Source organism: Elgaria multicarinata, chromosome 11 (assembly GCF_023053635.1).
Source record: "Elgaria multicarinata webbii isolate HBS135686 ecotype San Diego chromosome 11, rElgMul1.1.pri, whole genome shotgun sequence".
NCBI classification, from domain to species: domain Eukaryota; kingdom Metazoa; phylum Chordata; class Lepidosauria; order Squamata; family Anguidae; genus Elgaria; species Elgaria multicarinata.
The window spans coordinates 47,871,623-47,891,142 of NC_086181.1; the positions used below are offsets into that span (position 1 = coordinate 47,871,623).

Sequence of the window (19,520 nt, forward strand, 5' to 3'; positions counted from 1 at the left end):
ACTCCGAAAGAGGCTCGGAGTGTGGCAATGAGGGACGGGGCCTTTTCGGTGGTGGCCCCCAGACTCTGGAACGATCTCCCTGACGAGGCTCGCCTGGCGCCAACGCTGCTATCTTTCCGGCGCCAGGTTAAGACTTTCCTCTTTGCCCAGGCATATGGTGGCACATCTCAATCACCCACATGTTTAGTTTTTTAACGGTTTTCAATGCTTTATGTGTGTTATGTTCTGTGTTTTAGAATTTTAAATTTTGTATACTCGTTTTTATCTCAATTTTAGAATGTCTGTAAACTGCCCAGAGAGCTCTGGCTATGGGGGCGGTATATAAGTGTAATAAATAAATAATTAAATACATACATACATAAAATAAGAGGAGGAGGAGGAGGACCAGGTGAGCCTCCTTGGACTCCTTGAAAGAGGGAAAAGGGGCAGGACAGGAACGTAATAATAAACTCAGAGATAAATAACTGACCGGCTGTTGCTACCACTGGGCAAACAGGCGTAGGCATTCTGGGAGTCCCTAGCGGAGGAGGAGGAGGAGGAGGAGGAGGGACGGAGCCACCCCAGAAGGCAAGGGGGGGCCCGTGGGGACTAACCCAGGCCGCTGCTGCAGAGGCAGGCATGTGTCCGGGGCGGGGGCTTGGCCTGGTGGCTCTCCAAGATCTGCTGCACCAGCTGTTCGATGGAGAACTCCGCAGTGCTGTTCCCGTTGCTGCACGTCCACTTTTTCCCGTGAACTGTAGGACAGAGAGGAAAGCTGGCACGTGTCCACACTGCAAACGTAAACTGGTTTCAAGCCTGGGTAAAATGCCACACCTTCCTTTCGCCCTCCACAAGCACATTTGCACACCCAGGAGGAGGAGGAGGAGGAGGAGGAGGAGGAGAGCTCTCCTTTCCTCTACAAAACCACAGTTCCAGGGTTCTTTTGGAGAAGCCTCCCCAGGGAAATCGGCTTGAAACTGGTTCAAGTATGTCATGTAGATGCACCCAGAAGAAAGGCAGAGGAGTAGCTGGGATAGGGGGCATCTACCACCTCTCAAATACGACCAGAGTTCTACTACAGAAGCAGAACGCCACCCGCCACCCGCCACCCCGGCCCGCTCAGACTGCTCTCTCCAGCCCGGCCTTCTCCTCAAACATTCACCAGTCAGGGCCTCCACGAGAAACGCACGGGCCGGGGCACCACGCCGGCCTCCACGTCAGCCTTGCCCCTAGCATCTGCCGAGGTGGAAGCTACAGCTGGCTTTCCTGGCTATTACGGCTGGGCAGGCGGAGCCGCCATGAATTGATCACGTCACTTTGCTCGTGCCACAAATTTACCCAACCCTTTCAGAAAGCCACTCGTGGTAGCGGTCCTGGAAACACCCTGTGGCGATGGGTAGGAGGGGCGTTTCCCTTCTGCTCCCGGGGCACAGCCCTCTCCCTCAGGTCCCGCCCCCCTAACGGGCCGCTGCAAGGCACCCGCCTCCCCTGGCGCCCCTCCTTACACATTGGCTTCAACTGGCCCACCAGCTCTTCCTTCGACCACTTCAACCACTCCCTGCGGTCGCTGTTGATGGCGCACAAGACGGGGCCGCAGATCTTCCCGCAGTCCTCGATGGCCGGGACGTTCAAGTAGTGCACCAACACGATGTCTGGATTCTGGGGAGACGGAGGAAAGGGTGGCGGTTGGGCTGGGGGAACGGCACCGGGAAGGTCCTCTCGTGGCCAGACCTGCATTTCTAAACAGGGAGTTACTAGGGCGGTGGAACCCTGAGCTTGCAGCCCCCCTCCCTGCCTCCCCACATAACCCTTGTGGTGTAGGCCTGATTAGGGTGACCCTATGGAAAGGAGGACAGGGCTCCTGTCTCTTTAACAGTTGCATAGAAAAGGGAATTTCAGCAGGTGTCGTTTGTATATATGGGGAACCTGGTGAAATTCCCTCTTCATCACAACAGTTAAAGCTGCAGGAGCCCTGCCCTCTTTTAAATCTTGGTCACAGTATAGCTGCAGTATAGCTTCTGCACCTTTAACTGTTGTGACGAAGAGGGAATTCCACCAGGTGTTTCATGCCTACAAATGACACCTGCTGAAATTCCCTTTTCTATGCAACTGTTAAAGATACAGGAGCCCTGTCCTCCTTTTCATAGGGCCACCCTAGGCCTGATGGCAATTCCTTACAGGGGAGACATTCTACGGACACCCACCTACTTCCTTTCTTACTTCCTCCTTATCAATTCACATGGGCCAGGACTTATTTATTTATTATTGTACTTATTTGTTTATTTAAAACATTTGTATCCCGCCCTATATCATTAAGATCTCAGGGTGGCATACAGATAAAAGCATACAGTACGAAACAATAAATATGCAGTTAAAAACAAATTAAACCATTTATATCCTGCCTTATTTCCTCCAAGGAACCCAAGGCAGCGTCCATAATCCTCCTCCTCTCTATTTTATCCTCACAACAACAACCCTGTGAGGTAGGCTGGGCTGAGAGCCTGTGACTGGCCCAAAGTCACCCAGTGGGTTTCCATGGTCGAGAGGGGACTAGAACCCGGATCTCCCGACTCCCAGTCCGACACTGCACCACACTGGCTCTCAGTCCCGGCATTCAAAATGAGTGAGGAGCTCAGCCCTGGGGTTTATCATGAGGGGCCTGTGAATCAGTGAAGTATAAATTGTGGCAGCGGGGAGACCTGGCTTAGCACTAATACATATGCAAGAAGATCTTGGGATTGCAGTTGATCGCAAGCTAAACACCAGTCAGCAACGTGATGCAGCTGCAAAAAAGGCTACTGCGATTTTAGACTGCATTAATAGAACTACGGCTTCAAGTCACAAGGAGTAATATTTCCACTTCATTCCACACTCATCAGAAGGACTATGTCCATTTCTGGAGACTGCGCTATAAGAAGGACACACAAATTGGAACAGCTGCAGAGAATGACCGTGGGATGAGAGGATGGAGAACAATTCCGCAGAGGAAAGGTTGGAGGAATTGTTTTCACCCTAGAGAAGACTGAGAAAGACATGAGAGCACTTTTCAGGGCTTTCTGGGGGTCTGTCTGGTTCTCTGCTGCCATCCCAGAGGACAGGACTGGGTCTATTGGGCTTCAGGTACAAGGAGGGGGGTAGATTTTGGCTGGACATTAGGAGAAACCTCTAAATGGTAAGAAAAGTCCAGTAATGGAACCACTTACCAATACATTTCCCTTATTGCTGGCTCTTCTTGAATGCCTGCCTATGTAATAACGATTATTCTTAATAAAAAAAGTAAATTATAAAAAAAAAAAAAATTAAAATTGCTCATAAAATCATAGAATCGCAGAGTTGGAAGGGGCCTGCAAGGCCATCGAGTCCAACCCCCTGCTCAATGCAGGAATCCACCCTAAAGCATCCCTGACAGAGGGTTGTCCAGCTGCCTCTTGAAGGCCTCGAGTGTGGGAGAGCCCACAACCTCCCTAGGTCACTGCTTCCATTGTCGTTCTGCTCTAACATGTTTTTAAACTCCTGATGTTTTTATGCTACTGTGCCATCTATTTATTTATTCGGCATACGTGTAATTCTGCTTTTCATCCTCTTAGATTTCCAGGCAGTTTACAATGGCAAGTTATTGCTTTTGGTTATTGCTTTTTAAATGATGGTGCTGATGTTTTACCGGAACTGCATAAGCCTTCCTGAAATACAGAGTACTGAAGGATATGATATTTGAAAGGAAGGAAGGAAGGTAGGAAGGTAGGAAGGAGGTTCACTCTACCCTGATGATTCTTCTGCCTGGAATGGGCTGCAGGAACTCACCTATGAGGGAAGGTTAGGGAGTGTTTATCTTGGGCCTGATCTACCCCAAGCAGGATATTGCACTATGAAAGTGGTATATAAAAGGCAGGAGCCACACCAAGCAGGATAGAGTGGTATGAGAGCGGTAGATGGTACATGTGTCCATGGGCCCCAACCGTTGTCAGAGCACTTCAGCACAGCTACAAAGCACTCGTGTGGCTCCTGCCTTTTATATACTGCTTTCATAGTGGAATATCCTGCTTGGTGTAGATGAGCTCTATGAAAGCAGTATTAGTGTGACCCTATGAAAAGGAGGACAGGGCTCCTGTGTCTTTAACAGTTGCATTGAAAAGGGAATTTCAGCAGGGGTCATTTGTATATAGAATCATAGAATAGCAGAGTTGGAAAGGGCCTACAAGGCCATCCAGTCCAACCCCCTGCTCAATGCAGGAATCCACCCTAAAGCATCCCTGACAGATGCTTGTCCAGCTGCCTCTTGAAGGCCTCTAGTGTGGGAGCATATGGAGAACCTGGTGAAATTCCCTCTTCATCACAACAGTTAAAGCTGCAGGTGCCCTGCCCTCTTTTGTATTTGGTCACTCTAGTATAGCTCCTGCAGTTTTAACTGTGGTGATGAAGAGGAAATTCCACCAGGTTCTGCATATATACAAATGACACTTGCTGAAATTCCCTTTTCTATGCAACTGTTAAAGATACAGGAGCCCGGTCCTCCTTTCCATAGGGTCGCCCTAAGCAGTATATAAAAGGCAGGAGCCACACGACTGCTTTATAGTGGTACTGAAGTGCTCATGACACATCCACACCAAGCAGGGTATAACACTGTGAAAGCAGTATGAAAGTGGTCTATGGTACATGTGTCCATGGGCCCCAACAGTTGTCAGTGCGCTTCAATACCGCCATAAAGCCGTCGTGTGGCGCCTGCCTTTGATATACCGCTTTCATAGTGGAATATCCTGCTTGGTGTAGATGAGGCCTTAGAAAAATGGCGAGTGAGGGGAGACGTGATAGAGGTGTACACAATGTACGCATGGTGTGGAGAAAGTAGATATGGAAACATTTTTCTCCCTCTCTCACTATACTAGAAAACCCAATGGGAAGCTGATTGGTGGGAGACTCAGGGCAGAGAAAAAGAAGCATTTCTTCACGTGGCGCAGAGTTAAATTCTAGAATTCACTTCCGCAAGATGTAGTGACGGCCACCCATTGGGATGGCTTTAAAAGAGGCTTAGGCTGTAGCTAGATCTAAGGTTTATCCCAGGATCAGCCCGGGTTCGCCCCTGCCTGAGCGCTGGACGCCCTGTGTGGCACTTAGAGGAACAGGTTTGACCCCAGGACAATCCTGGGATAAACCTTCGGTCCAGCTGCGGCCTTAGACGCACACGTGGAGGCGAAAGCCATCCATGACTGCCGGTCCGGGTGCTTGCGTGCCCCCTCCAGTCTCAGAGGCGCCAGTTTCTGGGGAACATGGGCGGGGGGGTGCCGTTGCGTTCAGTGTCCTGCTTGTGGGTTTCTCGCAAGCCTCTGGTCGGCCCCGGTGTGAGCGGAACGCTGGGCTAGGAGGGCTGCTGGTCTGATCCAGCCTCGGGGCTCTCCTGGCGTCTTTGTGCCTGTGCCGCCGCTCCACTCCCTCCGGCTCCGCTCTCCCTGGGACGCGGCCCCTTTCCCTCTGCCCTGTTGCCCGAGGAGGACGGTGGGAGAAGCCTCCTCCCTGCAGCTTCACGACCCACGCCTGGTCCATGAGGGGCCCCCAGCTTCATGAGACATACCTGCAGCAGCCAATAGCAGCGGCGGTGGAATGTGGGGACGATGGACGAGTGGACGTAGCAGCCATAGAGACACTGCAGGGGGAGGAGACAGGCCCAGGTTGGGGTTGTCTGGGCAGGGGCAGCATGCCCCCCCCTTCCCCCCCCCACCAAACCGCAATGCCCAGCCCTGGCGCCAGGCCTCCCTTCAAGAGCCGGGGGGGGGGCACCAGCCTGCCTCCCCCGCCGGTGCCTCGGCCCCCTGCCCTTCCCCCACCTTGCTCTCCCCTCCCCCGCACCCCCTACCTCTACACCTTTCACTTTCAGCTTCATGTGGTCCTCGCGGGTGGTCTTGCCGTCCTTCCGCTTCTTCCAACAATAGCCGTCCTTCCGGTACTTCACCTTCTTGCGGTTGTACAGAATGATGGAGCCGTTCTGAGGTCTGCCAGAAGCAGAAGGTGCAGTCAGGGCGCAGGGCGCAAGGGAGGGCAGGGAGGGGGGTGGCAGCGGCCAAATCATTCCTCCGCAACTGCAGGACATCGGCCCTTCCACAGCGGCCACGGGGGCCGTTCATTTATTTATTTATTTAGAATATTTATATACTGCTCCCCATTGAAAAATTCCAGAGCGGTGTACAAGGTAAAATGAAAATAAAAACAGAATAAAACAGTTAAAACAAAATTTAAAAGAAGCAAAAACAGAAATCCAAGGCTGCATGTTAAAGAAAGGCTTCTTGGAATAAAGATGTTTTCAGGAGGCGCCGAAAGGAGTACAAGGCTGGCGCCTGCCTGACCTCCAGAGGCAGGGAGTTCCACAGGAGGGGGGCCACCACGCTGAAGGCTCTTCCCCTGGTGGACTCCAATCGGAGGATGGATCTAGGTGGAACCACCAGGAGCAGGCCCTCGGATGACCTCAGTGACCGGGCAGGTTGGTAAGGGAGAAGGCAGCGCTCTCTCAGGTATTCTCCACCACACACCGTGGCGGTGCCGCCGCCGGCTCCTATCACAGCCACACTATCCCCTTATGATAAGTGAGTTATCTTCAGGGACATAGAATGGACGAGTGGACGCAGCAGCTGTCGCTTGGAGGACGGCAACAAGGGAGAGGGCCTTTTCAATGGTGGCTTCCCAATTATGGAATGATCTCATAGAATCATAGAATAGCAGAGTTGGAAGGGTCCTACAAGGCCATCTAGTCCAACCCCCCCCACTCAATGCAGGAATCCGCCCTAAAGCATCCCTGACAGATGCTTGTCCAGCTGCCTCTTGAAGGCCTCTAGTGTGGGAGAGCCCACAACCGCCCTAGGGAACTAGGGAGCCTCCTTGACGAGGCTCGCCTGGCACCAACACTGTTATCTTTCCGGCGCCAGGTCAAGACTTTTCTCTTCTCCCAGGCAGTTAACGGCATATGCTGAGTTTTTAACGGACCCCAGGATAGTCGTTTTAAATCAGCCTTCCTCAACCTGGGGCGCTCCAGATGTGTTGGACTGCACCTCCCAGAATGCCCCAGCCAGCTGGCTGGGGCATTCTGGGAGGTGTAGTCCAACACATCTGGAGCGCCCCAGGTTGAGGAAGGCTGTTTTAAATGGATATTGTAGTTTTTATGCTTCTGAAGTTTTAACATTTTTATACTTGTTTTTAATGGTCACTGTATATAAATGTAATAAATAAATAAATATAGAATCACAGGGTTTGGAGAAACAGGGTTATAGCGGGTGTCCTTCTCGCTAGCGACAGGGTTCTGCAATCGGCAGGCCTACTGGTCAGTCCAAGGAACACCTCCGCATTTCTCCATGTTTTATGATCTGCGTTGGAGACCTCGCTCTGTTTCCTGGGTGGGTACAGGGCCTTTTCGGAAGTGGCACCACACCTGTGGTGTGTGCCCCCTCTGGGGAAATCCACCAGAGTCCCTCTCTTTCCTCATTATATGTGGGCATTGGAAACTCATTGGTTTGTCCTGGATTTTTAGGAAACGGCAAGTCTTGCTTTATAGGAATTGCTGGGGGGAAGGAAGGCGGTTGAGAAATTGTTCAGCCCCCTCTCCCCAAACAATACAGAATGGCTTGTTATGAAATGCCGAGGGATGAGCAACAGAAAATGCTTAATAATAAACAGTTAGCAACATGGAAAGACAGAAAAGGGAAAAGTAATCGCTGCGTTAATGGGAAGCAGATTCAGAATGAATTCTGTGTTATTGGCATCAATTTATGTTTCCAGAATCATTAAACCAGTTTTTCCTCTGCTGCTGCTACGGCTGTATATCGTGTAGGTTTCGTCCCTTCTGTTTTTTTTTATCTCTTTTCATTCTTTAATCTTTTAAAGTAAACCACTATTGGGTTTTCTCGTTACAGAATGGTGCAGTACAAATGGATTGAATACAACGAACAGGGGACCAGAAGACAAACCAGTTATACAACGTCCACAAAATGTCCTGGTGCCCCTCCAGATGTTTCGAACTGCCGTGCTGGCTGGGAATTATGGGAATTGCAGTTCAACACATGTGGAATAAAGACAATTTTTAAAAAGGAAACGAAAGCACTCTCCAGCATCAGGCCACCAAATTATAAATAAATACCGTATATTTTGTCAGTGTCGCACGTTACTTTCCTCCCCCAAAGGTTTCCAAACATGTTTCGGGGCTTCTCTTCCCTGCCCCACGGAGAACTGCCCACCACACTCTCAGAGGGCATCATCAGAGGGGGGGGGATTTTTGCTCTGGCCTCCTGCTGCCTCCCACAATAGCGACGGTCTCTTTACACGGGGAGAGAAAGAGGGAGCAGCAACGACCACAAAGGGCCACTCAGGGGCCGTTTATATCGCCCTGCTTTAATTGCACACAGCAGGAGATCACGGCACATTCTGTGTTGTTGTTTTTTATAAGACGGATTAACAGGGGTCTATTTTGTGACGGAAAGACGAGCGGAAGGAGCAGGAGGTGCAGGGGAGGTGGACGTCATCGTCTGAAGGTCCGGGAATTGGGGCGTTTGCCTGTTCTGGACAGGGTTGCGCTCCCTCTGAAGGAGCAGGTCCGTAGTTTCGGGGTGCTCCTGGATCCATCTCTGTCCCTGGAGGCCCAGGTGACCTCGGTGACCTGGAGTGCCCATTATCAATTTTGTTTGGTACGCCACCTACACCCGTTCCTGGAGAGGAATAGCCTTGCCACCGTCATCCATGCACTGGCGACCTCACGATTAGACCACTGGCGTGCGCTCTATGTGGGGCTCCACGTGTGCCGTTTGGAAGCTAGTGCAGAACACAGCAGCAAGGGTGTTCATGGGGACACCGAGCCATATACAAGGTTACGCTGTTATCCTACAAAGCCCTAAAGAGCTTGGGACCACCCTAACACCTGGATGACAAGTGTAATTCTCAGAAAAGGTCCTGCTGGCCATTCCGAGATGAACAGAGTGCCGCCATGAAGAACCTAGATGGCCGGGGCCTTCTCTGTGGCGGCCCCCATCCCCTGGAAAACCCTCCCTTGTGCGGTTCAGGAGGCGGAGTTTATTTAAACGCCTCCTGAAAACATATCTTTTTAAACAGCCTTTCCCTGGATTTTATCTTAGTTGGTTTTATATCGCCTTTTTAAACTTGTAATGTTTTAAATTTACCTGGCACGGTTGTTTTGGGGGGGTTGTTAATTGTGCGCTGCCCAGAGAGCCTCGGCTGATGGGCAGGATAAAAATGTAATAAATAAATAAATACACATAAAATAAAGGACGTGCGGACATCCGTAAGTGGGCAGTAGCGAGCGAGCGAGCGATAAGGTGACGCGCAGAGTCAGGGCTCCTTCCTACCTGGTCTTGGGTGAACACGAGAGCCACTCTTCATGTTTCTCGAAGGTGATCAGATAGGAAGCAATCTCCTGCGGCAGAGAGAGAGAGAGAGAGAGAGCATAGCTGGGTCAGTAAAAAACATGGTGCAACCTCTCCCCCCCCACTCTATCCTCAGGAGAAACGTCCAGGGTTGGAAGGCTACACAGGACAGCTCGATGAGCAGGGGGTTGGACTCGATGGCCTTTTAGGCCCCTTCCAACTCTGCTATTCTATGATTCTATGAGAATGTCAGCCCAGTGTGCAGCTGCTGTCAAGAAGGCAAACTCCATGTTAGGCATGATAAGAAAAGGAGCGGAGAATAAAACTGCCGTTATCCTACTATCTTTATACACATCTATGGTGCGACCACACTTGGAGTACTGTGTGCAGTTCTGGGCAGCACACCTAAAAAAGGATATTGTAGAGCTGGAACAAGTGCAGAAAAGGGCAACTCAAATGGCCAAGGGGCTGGAGCATCTCCCCTGTGAGGGAAGGTGACATCAACTGGGATTGTTTAGCTTGAGGAAAAGGAGGCTCAGGGGAGACGTGATAGAGGTGTAGAAAACTATGCCTGGTGTGGAGAATGTGGACAGGGAGACATTTTTCTCCCTCTCTCAAAATACTAGAAGCCCCTGGGGTCATTATCCCATGAAGCGGATTAGTGGGAGATTCAGGACAGATAAAAGGAAGGGCTTCTTCACACAGCACAGAGTTAAATTATGGAACTCACTACCACAAGAATGTAGTGATGGCCACCCATTTGGATGGCTTTAAAAGGGGGTTGGATAAATTCCTGGAGGCGAAGGCTATCCATGGCTACTAGCCCTGATGGTTGTAGGCTATCTCCAGTATTCGAGGCAGTAAGCCTGTGTGCACCAGTTGCTGGGGAACATGGGCGGGAGGTGCTGTTGCCCCATGTCCTGCTTGTTCATCCCTGGCCGAGGGCTGGTCGGCCCCTGTGTGAACAGAGTGCTGGACTAGAGGGACCCTCGGTCTGATGCAGCCTCAGGGCTCTCCTGATGTTCTTAATTCCATTTAACTGAGCAGGAGCTCCAACCCTAATGCCAGAGGCAAAGCGACTTCCTCCCCCATGGCAGCACTCTGCCCCCCTGCAACAGGTCTCCCAAACAGACCGTCTTGCGCAATCCACCCCACAGTGTGGCAGAATCATCGGCTTGTAAAAAGGAGCCTCACAGGGTAAGGAAGGTGCCATGATGCCCTCACTGAAGGAATCCTCGTCAGAGGAGGAGGAGATGCTCCCAGAGACCAATGGCATCAAGGACTAGAAGACCCGAAGGAGGAGCAGAAAAGGGGAAATCCGTCTCTGAGGCCAAGGCGGAACGCTCCCCCCAAAAGCCCAGCCCAGTTCCAAGGGATGCTTTAGGTGGATTCCTGCACTGAGCAGAGGGGGTTGGACTCCATGGCCTTATAGGCCCCTTCCAACTCTACTATTCTACGATTCTATGATTCCAGAAGCCTCTGATGTGTTGCACCTGAGTCCTGGGTGAAGCACTGGAAACACCAGCTTACAAGCTCCCCATTGAAAGCTGCTGCTTGATGTGGGGGCCCTACGCGCCCCCGTAACACAGCTTTGCCATGTCTAAGTAAACAAGCACTCACTCAGCCACATGCCAGGAGCCTCCCTGAGGTTGCCTCTCATTCCCCTGAGCCAAACTTCAGGCCCCCTCTGTCCTGCCCCACCCTAACTCCAGCCGCAGAGCTACGGAGTCCTTGGTCCTCTTTGTCCTGCCCTGGGGTTTGCGCACCCACCAGTCCTCCGTTTTGCTTGGACACCCGGCGCATCGCATCAACCCGGTTTCCCGTGGCTTCCAAGGCTGTTCCCTTGGGATCCTGTTCTTCCGAGCACCGTCCCTGCTCCACTCTGGGCCAGCCCAGGGTCCGAGTCACCCTTTCCCTTCTCTCGTGCCACCGTGCTGCCTTGCTTCCCCAGAGAGGTCGGTAGACCCACGGAGTCCAACGCCTGGTTCCCTATGTGATGTGGGGCTCCCGACATCTCCCTCTGGCATGCCCCAGGGGCTGCGCCCTCCCTAGGGGCAGCTGGCTTTGAGCCCAGCGGTGGTGCTGAAGTAGGGATTTCAGGGCATTGTGGAATCTGCTGCGGGAGTCTAGAGCCAAGCACAACGTCTGGCCAAACTTTTTAGCTTGGGAATAACTTTTGGGCCGGTGTTCCCTCCCTTGCCTCTCTGTCTCTCTCTCTCTGGGTTATTTCCGAGGCTTGTTTCATTCTAAAACTCTTCTTAAAGCAGCTTGGGGTGGCTCCAGGACAAGCCTCCATTTGGTCTTCCCATCCTTGCTGTGAGCATCTGTTGGGTTGGAACCACTTTGGGCTACACCCTCTGTTGGCTGCTGGTGGACACCATGGCTCTCCAGGGTGCCTCCGTGGCTTGAGGCTTTCACCCCATTCAGAGTCAGTAACCAAGGGCCGGGAGACCTGTGGTAGCCTCTGTCCCCTGTGCTTTTCCAACTCGCCCTGAGCCACCAAGGGAAGAGATCCTTTTTTTCCGTGCCTCTTACTCTGGACCAAGATCATTGTAACTGCTTTAGCTTTATTTCTTCTCCTGTCTTCCTCCACATCTATCCATTCCCGTCCCTGTGGCCCACCGTTTTCAGCAGCACCCGCTCTTTCCTGGGTGCTCTCCAAATCCGTGCCTTTGCCATTTCTACAGCACCTCGTCCCACTTCCTATTTGGCAAATGTTACCTTCCTTCCCCCATCCCTGCCTTCCTCTGTCTCTATGTTAAGACTATTAAAAGTTGTACGCTGGTCCATGGATGCTTCCAGTCAAGGCGTTTTATCAAGAAATCACACTATCTCATGTACAGAACTTTTCAGGTGTGCGTGAGCGTGTCCAGATATAGTTATCGCCTTCTGTTTGTAACCCTCCCATGTTGTTTCTTCTATCTTTTTTTTCCTTACAGAAAAAAAACATTAAGGAGGAAACCACAGAAGAGCTGCACAATGTCCTTTGATGGGTTGCGTTAGGAGCCGTTAGTCTGGAATACAGACGAAGATATTTTTCTCTTTTGTAACATGCATGTTCGTTGAAAATAAAGTCTGCATCCTTTACTTGAACTACTCTGTCCCCACCCTCAATTTGATTTGATTTGATTTATTACATTTATATACCGCCCCATAGCTGAAGTTCTCTGGGCGGTTTACAAAAGTTAAAAACAGTGAACATTAAAAGTATACAAAATTTAAAACCATCAAAAACATAAACAGTATAAAAACAACGGTATCCATTTAAAAAAACAACAGTTCTGGGGTCCGTTAAAAAACAAACAGCACTGTTAAATGCCGTTAAATGCCTGGGAAAAGAGAAAAGTCTTGATCTGGCGCTGAAAAGATAACAATGTTGGTGCCAGGTGAGCCTCATCACGGAGATCATTCCAAAATTCGGAGGCCACCACTGAAAAGGCCCAATCCCTTGTTGCCATCCTCCGAACTTCCCTCGGAGTAGGCACTCAGAGGAGGACCTTAGGTGTTGAGCGCAGTGTAGGGGTAGGTTCATGTCGGGAGAGGCGTTCCATCAGGTATTGCGGTCCCAAGCCATTGCTGAAGCACAGCACAGATGTCTGCTGGGTGGGACACATCCCAGGAAAATATCTCCCTTTATTCCCACATCTCCCTTGTTACATGTAAATTCATACGTGCGTGTGAACGGGAACATGCAGTGACAAAGGTCAGATCTTGCTACGTTACTTCCAAACTTGATTACTGTAATGCTTTTGGGGGCTGCCCTTGAAGACAGCTTAGACATCCCAGCTACTGCAAAATGCTGGGGGGGGGGCTCCTAATGGGGGCTGGGAGGTGGTTGCGTATTCAACCTGATCTGCGCCAGCTGCACCCCTCCTTCTAGAGGGCCCAAATGAAGGTGCTGGCGTTAAGCTTTAAGACCTGGCATCTCAGGACCCCATCTGAGTCCCATCAAGGGGCCTTGCTGCCCCTTCTTTCTGTATGATGGGTGATGGGTTGGGAGAGTCTAGGCTGGGGCCACGTTTTTAGAGCAAGAGCCTCCAAACTTTGCATCCTCCTCCCAGAAGAAATTAGGAAGGCGCCAACATTGCTGTCATTTACAGATGCAAAATGTCCTATGGCATTCCTTTAAGCCAGCCTTCCTCAACCTGGGGCGCTCCAGATGTGTTGGACTGCAACTCCCAGAATGCCCCAGCCTGGCTGGGGCATTCTGGGAGATGCAGTCCAACACATCTGGAGCGCCCCAGGTTGAGGAAGGCTGCTTAAGCCATGAAGTAAGGATTTGATTTTTCTGTGGCTACTCCCTCTTATAATAAATTCACTATAATCTATAATTGTCTATTGTTGTTTACAGATGTTGTTTCGTTTAGTGTAAGCCACTTCAAGCTTTGAAAATAAATAAATAAATAAATATTATCACTACTTCATATGTTCCATGGTTGAGTCCATAACCAAAAAAAGGTTCTGGGGCTAACCTATTAGCTAAAATAGGTTCTGGGGCTAACAAAGAAAATGCAACTGGCTCCCCAGTTTTCACAAACTACCCATCAAGCAATGATACCAGGACGACCCTCTTTCTTCCAGGAGCTCAAAGAGGGCAGTTTCCAGTACCTGAGGGGGCATGATCATAGAATCATAGAATAGCAGAGTTGGAAGGGGCCTCTAAGGCCATCGAGTCTGACCCCCCTCTCAGTGCAGGAATCCACCCTAAAGCATCCCTGACAGAGGGTTGTCCAGCTGCCTCTTGAAGGCCTCTAGTGTGGGAGAGCCCACAACCTCCCTAGGGAACTACTTCCATTGTCGTACTGCTCTAACAGTCAGGAAGTTTTTCCTGATGTCCAGCCGGAATCTGGCTTCCTGTCACTTGAGCCCATTATTCTGTGTCACATTTCCCCTAATAAATTTGACGTAGAAACTCCCTACCCGTAGCCTTCTGCTCCACATTGTGCTTTGGTGATCTGGAAAAACAGATCTATTTTCTTGAGCTTTTAAAAATATATTTCAAAAATTGGAAATTCCAGTCTTTACCTGATTTGGTTTTCAGGGTGGCGTACAATTTAAAATTATTTCACAACAAACCAATAATAAATCAGCAATTAAACATTAAAGCCCTTAAAGCGACAGCACATCAAAATGCCTGGGAGAATATATAGGCGGGTGGTGCCAGGCAGTCCTCTTCAGGGGAGGCCTGCCCAGAAAGCCGTCTCCTGCGGGTTTGCCTATCAAATGTCTGGTACTGAGGGGCAGCCTGAGAAGATAACAGTGCTTGATTTCACGGCTTGCTTTTTTTATGTACTGCTTCAACAGCCGTGACTCTGAACACATGCGTTCTTTTCGAACACTGCAAGCGAAGACGCCTCCCAAGCCTTAGACTGAGAGGTGGGATCGAGATGCTTCAATAGCTGAATCAATGAGCAGCAGCCCCCTCCCCGTCCCCACGTCCCCTGGGCCCACCTCGTTGGTGTTCCAGCGCAGGCGCTCCTTTGGCAGGCTGGGGCACTTGGGCACGCAATCCACCAGCTTCTTCGGCAGGAAAACCTTCAGGTGATGGTTGTTTTCTGCAAAGGGCAGGAGGCAAGCAGAGAATGAGGCTCCTCACACTCCCAGCGCGGCTGGAGGGAAGCCAGGCCCCCAGGGGCTTCTGGGAGGGGAGTCGGAGAAGAAGCGGAGACCACGAGCCTGACGCGAGTCGCTCCCAGAGAGCACCTGATGAAGGGGGCCTCAAAACGCAGCCTGATTGCTGCAGCCCATTTGACGTCTTCATTCCCCGGTTTCTATAAGCCATACCAGGGGCCGGTCTCTAGCCGGGGAAGGAGAGCTCTGGGGTGCTTTGGGCAGGGGCAGGGTTCATCCGTACGTTGCCTTCCAAAATGTACAAGCTGCACCCTCGGCCAGAGCAGCACTTACGTACAAGGCTGACAAGAATAAAACTCATAAACCACACGTCCACACACGCAGTCCCACACAATAAAACGCGAGCAGCCAGATCCATCATTCGGCAAAACTTAAAACCGCCTCCCGATAGCAACCAAGCTCAGCGACCTAAAAAGGCCTTCCTGCGCGAGGCCGCCTTTGCTTGGCGACAGAAAACACATCAAAGGAAGTGGCGAATCCAGGTTCCCCCAGGAAGCAAGGGTGCCACCTCTGACGTGGCCCTGCGGGCTGCACCCCACTTAATGGCCCATGCAAGGACACGGGGGACACGGGAGGACGGGGCTCCCGCTCTGATCAAAGGGAGTGGGGAGGAACATACAGGGCAGGCCTGATCCTGAAGGGCACGAGGTCCCAGCTCAGTGGGAAGGACTCCAGCCTTCCCCAACCTTGTGCCAATGGCCATGCTGGCAGGGGATTATGGGAGTTGTGGTCCAATACTTCCATAGTGCTACAGGTTGGGGAAGTCTGGAGGAGCTGGTGGGAGAGGAGGCCGTGAGGATGGCTGGGTTGTTTGGAATGGGAGAGGGACAGGAAATGAGCCAGTGAGCCCTCCGGGGTGGGGTGGGGGGTAAGGCGCAACACTGTAACCTGTGGCCCTACTCACCAGATACCTCGGTTGCTTCCTTGTTCATCTTTAGGGCTTTGAGTGGTGGCAGCCTTAGAGTTCTCGGCCTGGGGGGCTCAGATCAGGACACGCGAGGATTGGGCTCAGACCTGGAGAAGAGGCAGCCGGGAGGCGGTTGTTCAAGGAAGAGAAGGGGCAGGGGTGAAAGGCACTTACCTATAGGCAGGGCTTGCGACCTCCCTGTGCCCCTAGTTAATAGCCCCAATCCACACCCACATGCTGCAGCCACAATCTGCCAGCTCACCTTCCCTTCCCTCTCTCTCATCCACCAGGTGCAACTGCGTTTTCCAGCATCTCCATCCCCAGAGCCCCTAAACGGACACCCCCACCTCTGCAGCACCGGGGTGAGCAACTTGTAGACCTGCAGATGTTTTGGCATACAGCTCCCATTACCCCCCACCAAGGCTGATGGGAGTTGCAGGCCAAAACATCTGGAGGGCACCAGGTTAGGGAGGAATGGTGCGTAACCACGTCCACACAGAGGTTCTGCACTGTCTGGGGCTTCATGCTGCTCCTCGCCCCCCCCCCGTACTTGTTTCACCTCCACCACGGCGACTTCAGCCCCCCCCCCCCCCCCGCTATGGACAGGTCCAAGCAGAGCACACCTCAATCATATTCTCCTCCTCCCTCCTCCCCCCCATCTCCTCCGGCCCCTTGGACGCCCTGCGCCAGCGCCTCCCAGGAGCCCCGCTCGGCCGCACGTGGCCCCGAGCCAAGGCCCGAAGCCCCCTCCCTCTCTCTGACCACGCCTCTCCCCCACCCGCGAGTCCCCCGCTGACGCCTAGCAACCAGATCCCGTCTCCAGTCCTCCTCCTCCGCCTCCGCCTCCTCCACCCGCGATACGCACCTGCCCGTTGCCACCTTCCCCGCGCCGGCGCCGGCGCCTCCTCGCCCCCAGCGCATCCCTGGGTGCCCGGCTGGCTGGCTGGCTGGCTGGCGTGCCCACCTCCCCACCAGCCCAGCCCCAAGGCCCCAGCAGGGCTGCCCGCTCGCCCCACCGCCAGTGCCGCCCCTCGGGCCTTGGCCCCTCTCCGCCCGGCCGGGCCCCCGATCGCCCCCACCCCGGCCGCCCCCGCCCCGCGCGTCCGCCCAGCAGGCCCGGCCCGGCCCGGCGCGCGATGCCGCCTCCGGAGCTGCCCCCGCCGAGGCGGTGCGCCCTGGCTCGTCCGCCCGCCGGCCCGCCCGCCCACTCCGCGCGCCGGCCGGGTGTAGCACCTGCTGCCGGGGCGCCCGCGGCTCCGGCTCCGGCTCCTGCTCCGCTAGCAGCCGCCATTCTCCCCGCTGCGCCCAGCACCGGCGGCGGCTCGGCCCCTTCCTTCCTTCCGTCCTGCCTGCCTGCCTGCCCGCGCGCCCGCCCGCCTCCCCGCTCGCTTTCCTGCCGTCGCTTCCCTTCCCTCTCCGCTCCGCTCCGCCCCGATCGCTGACAGCTCGCCGTGGCCCGGCCCGGCGGCGTCTGAGCTCAGCGCGCAAGAGGAGGCGGAGGCAGGGCCGGGCCGGGCCGGGCCTCGCTCGGGCTGCCCGCCTCCCTCGGCCGCCCGCCGCCCGCCCCCTTCTTCTCCTGGCCAGCCGGGGCAGCTGGTACGCGGCGCCATGGCCCGGCCCGCGGCGCCGTGAGGCCGAAATCCACCCCGGCGGCGAGGGAATCGCGTCCCCGGCCGTCTCCGGAGGTTTCCCACGGAGCTCTAGCAGCAGCAGCAGCAGCAGCGACCGAGGCGCCCGCCCGGGGGGCTCCCTCCGTCCCTGCCTCCCTCCCCGTAAGAGCCGAGAGCGCGGAATCCCAACGCGGGCTTCCCCGGGGAAAGCACCGGCTGCCTTTACAGGGCCCCGGGGGCGCGGGTGTGTGTGTGTGACTGCCCACCCAGTCCCGAGGGAGGGAAGGCGGGACGCGTTGTCCGTCCGTCTGTCCACCATAGCTCATTTCAGCACTAGCCGGGAAGTTCTTCCTAACTCAGACACATTCTGCCCTGTGAGCGGAGGTGCGGAAGCCTGACCATCCTCGGGCCAGAGTGAGTAAATAGCAGGGATCTTTCCAAGGTGCCAAGGCAGGCGAGGGCCGTGGTGTGCTGGTGGCATCAGGTCTTAGAGAGAGGAGAGAGAGAGAGAGAGAGAGAGGCTGGCAGCCATTTTTCAGGTGTGTTGGGGGGTGGGCTTCCCCAGGGAGGCCACTGAATGCTTGTTAGGGAGCCAGTAGCACTGGGCATGGCTGGCATTGGTGAGGCAACTCAAAAGCAGCCTCAGCAGGCGAAGGCAGGCCTCTCTGCGGGGCTCCTGTCCGCACTGCGGTGATACAACCTGCACGTCGCCCTGGGTTCCTTTAGCTCTTGCTGTTTGCACAGACCTTCCCGGTTTGATCTCTTCGTTGCGCTCACATCTGTGCCATGCAGGCAGTGGCGCTTTCTGCTGCTTGCCTGCCGTTCTCTCTCCGTCTCACTGCCAAGCTGAAAGGCCCCAGCCTGTCACAGCCCAAGTGGAATGGCTGCAAAGCATTTGGTCATTGATGCACCATTTTGTACAGGGCTTGGGAAGATTTCAGGGGGACAGGGCACCCAGGCCCAGCCCTACCTTTAGGCAAAGGAGGCGTCCCCCTCAGGCAGCCAAATACTGGGGAGGGGGGAACAGCAGCTGCAAGGTCTTGGAGGACAGATCTGTACATCCCCTAAGCTATGCATTGGCCATGCTAGTTGAGAATGATGGGCGTTGTAGTCCAACACATCTGGAAGGTGCCAGGTTGGGGAAGGCTGACTGATCTAAAACCTCCCCTGTGTGTGTGAGTGTGTGTCTAACTTTCAGGCACTGGGGACAAATAACGGGGCAAGCCCCTCAGAGCTCTCTGGCTGTGCATTGCTGGAATTTGGAGGCTGGTCCTATCCATCCTCTTGCAGTTTCCAAGTAAGCAGAACAGGCAAGTGAAAATGTGAGGCTATTTTCCCAGTCGTAGTAAAAATAAATAATAAAGAAGTTACAACAAGCTTCAGCTATTGGGCAGTAGATAAATGTAATCAATCAATCAATCAATCTAGAAAACAACAATTTGATCTCAAAAACATTGAATAAACAGTTACAGCAACTGAGACCTTGTTTTTACTCTCTGTCTTTTAAACTCAGTCGTACAGCATTTTCTTTCATATTAACATTTACTTTAACATTAATTTACACAACACTAAAGATGTTTTAATCTATTCTTTTCTATGCAAGAAAGGAGCTACTGGTAACAAAGATGCAATGAATACTGTGGCTTCTTGTTCCACAAGGCTGAGGAATTCAATACGCTGCTGAGATCAACGATACAGTTTGCTTTGTAAACTGTCACTGAAGGGCCTTCTAAATGCACAGAAAGCCCCGGGACGGGGGTGTGGTGAAATTGCTAAAATTAAAAGTCTTTAAGAAACACTGCATTGCAGCCATACCTTGAGAGGGATCATTTTATAGGGGTTGTCTCAATTAAAAGCATTTTTAACAGATCAGATTCCATTTCAAATCACTGCAGATCTAGGGTGCGCCCATCCTGGGACACTGGGTAGTCAGGTCTCCACGTTACTTATTATCATTAATGAGTCCAGACTGGTGTTTGTTTTTCCTGCAGTGGCTTTCTAGGTGAATGCGAAGTGGCCTCTCAGAATTAATTTGCCCCT

General features: G+C 53.0%; 1 protein-coding gene across 1 annotated transcript in view; it reads right to left on the reverse strand.

The window, feature by feature from the left end:
* The window catches only part of CAMTA2 (calmodulin binding transcription activator 2), a 41,786-nt gene extending 24,615 nt beyond the window's left edge, over positions 1–17,171 (reverse strand). Inside the window, 8 exon segments of the mRNA XM_063137531.1 lie at positions 594–734; positions 1,485–1,638; positions 5,546–5,617; positions 5,828–5,963; positions 9,315–9,382; positions 14,784–14,887; positions 15,868–15,977; positions 17,104–17,171. Coding sequence (XP_062993601.1) covers positions 594–734; positions 1,485–1,638; positions 5,546–5,617; positions 5,828–5,963; positions 9,315–9,382; positions 14,784–14,887; positions 15,868–15,895 — 703 coding nt within the window. The 5' untranslated portion in view covers positions 15,896–15,977; positions 17,104–17,171.
* Between the last annotated feature and the right edge of the window lie 2,349 nt (positions 17,172–19,520).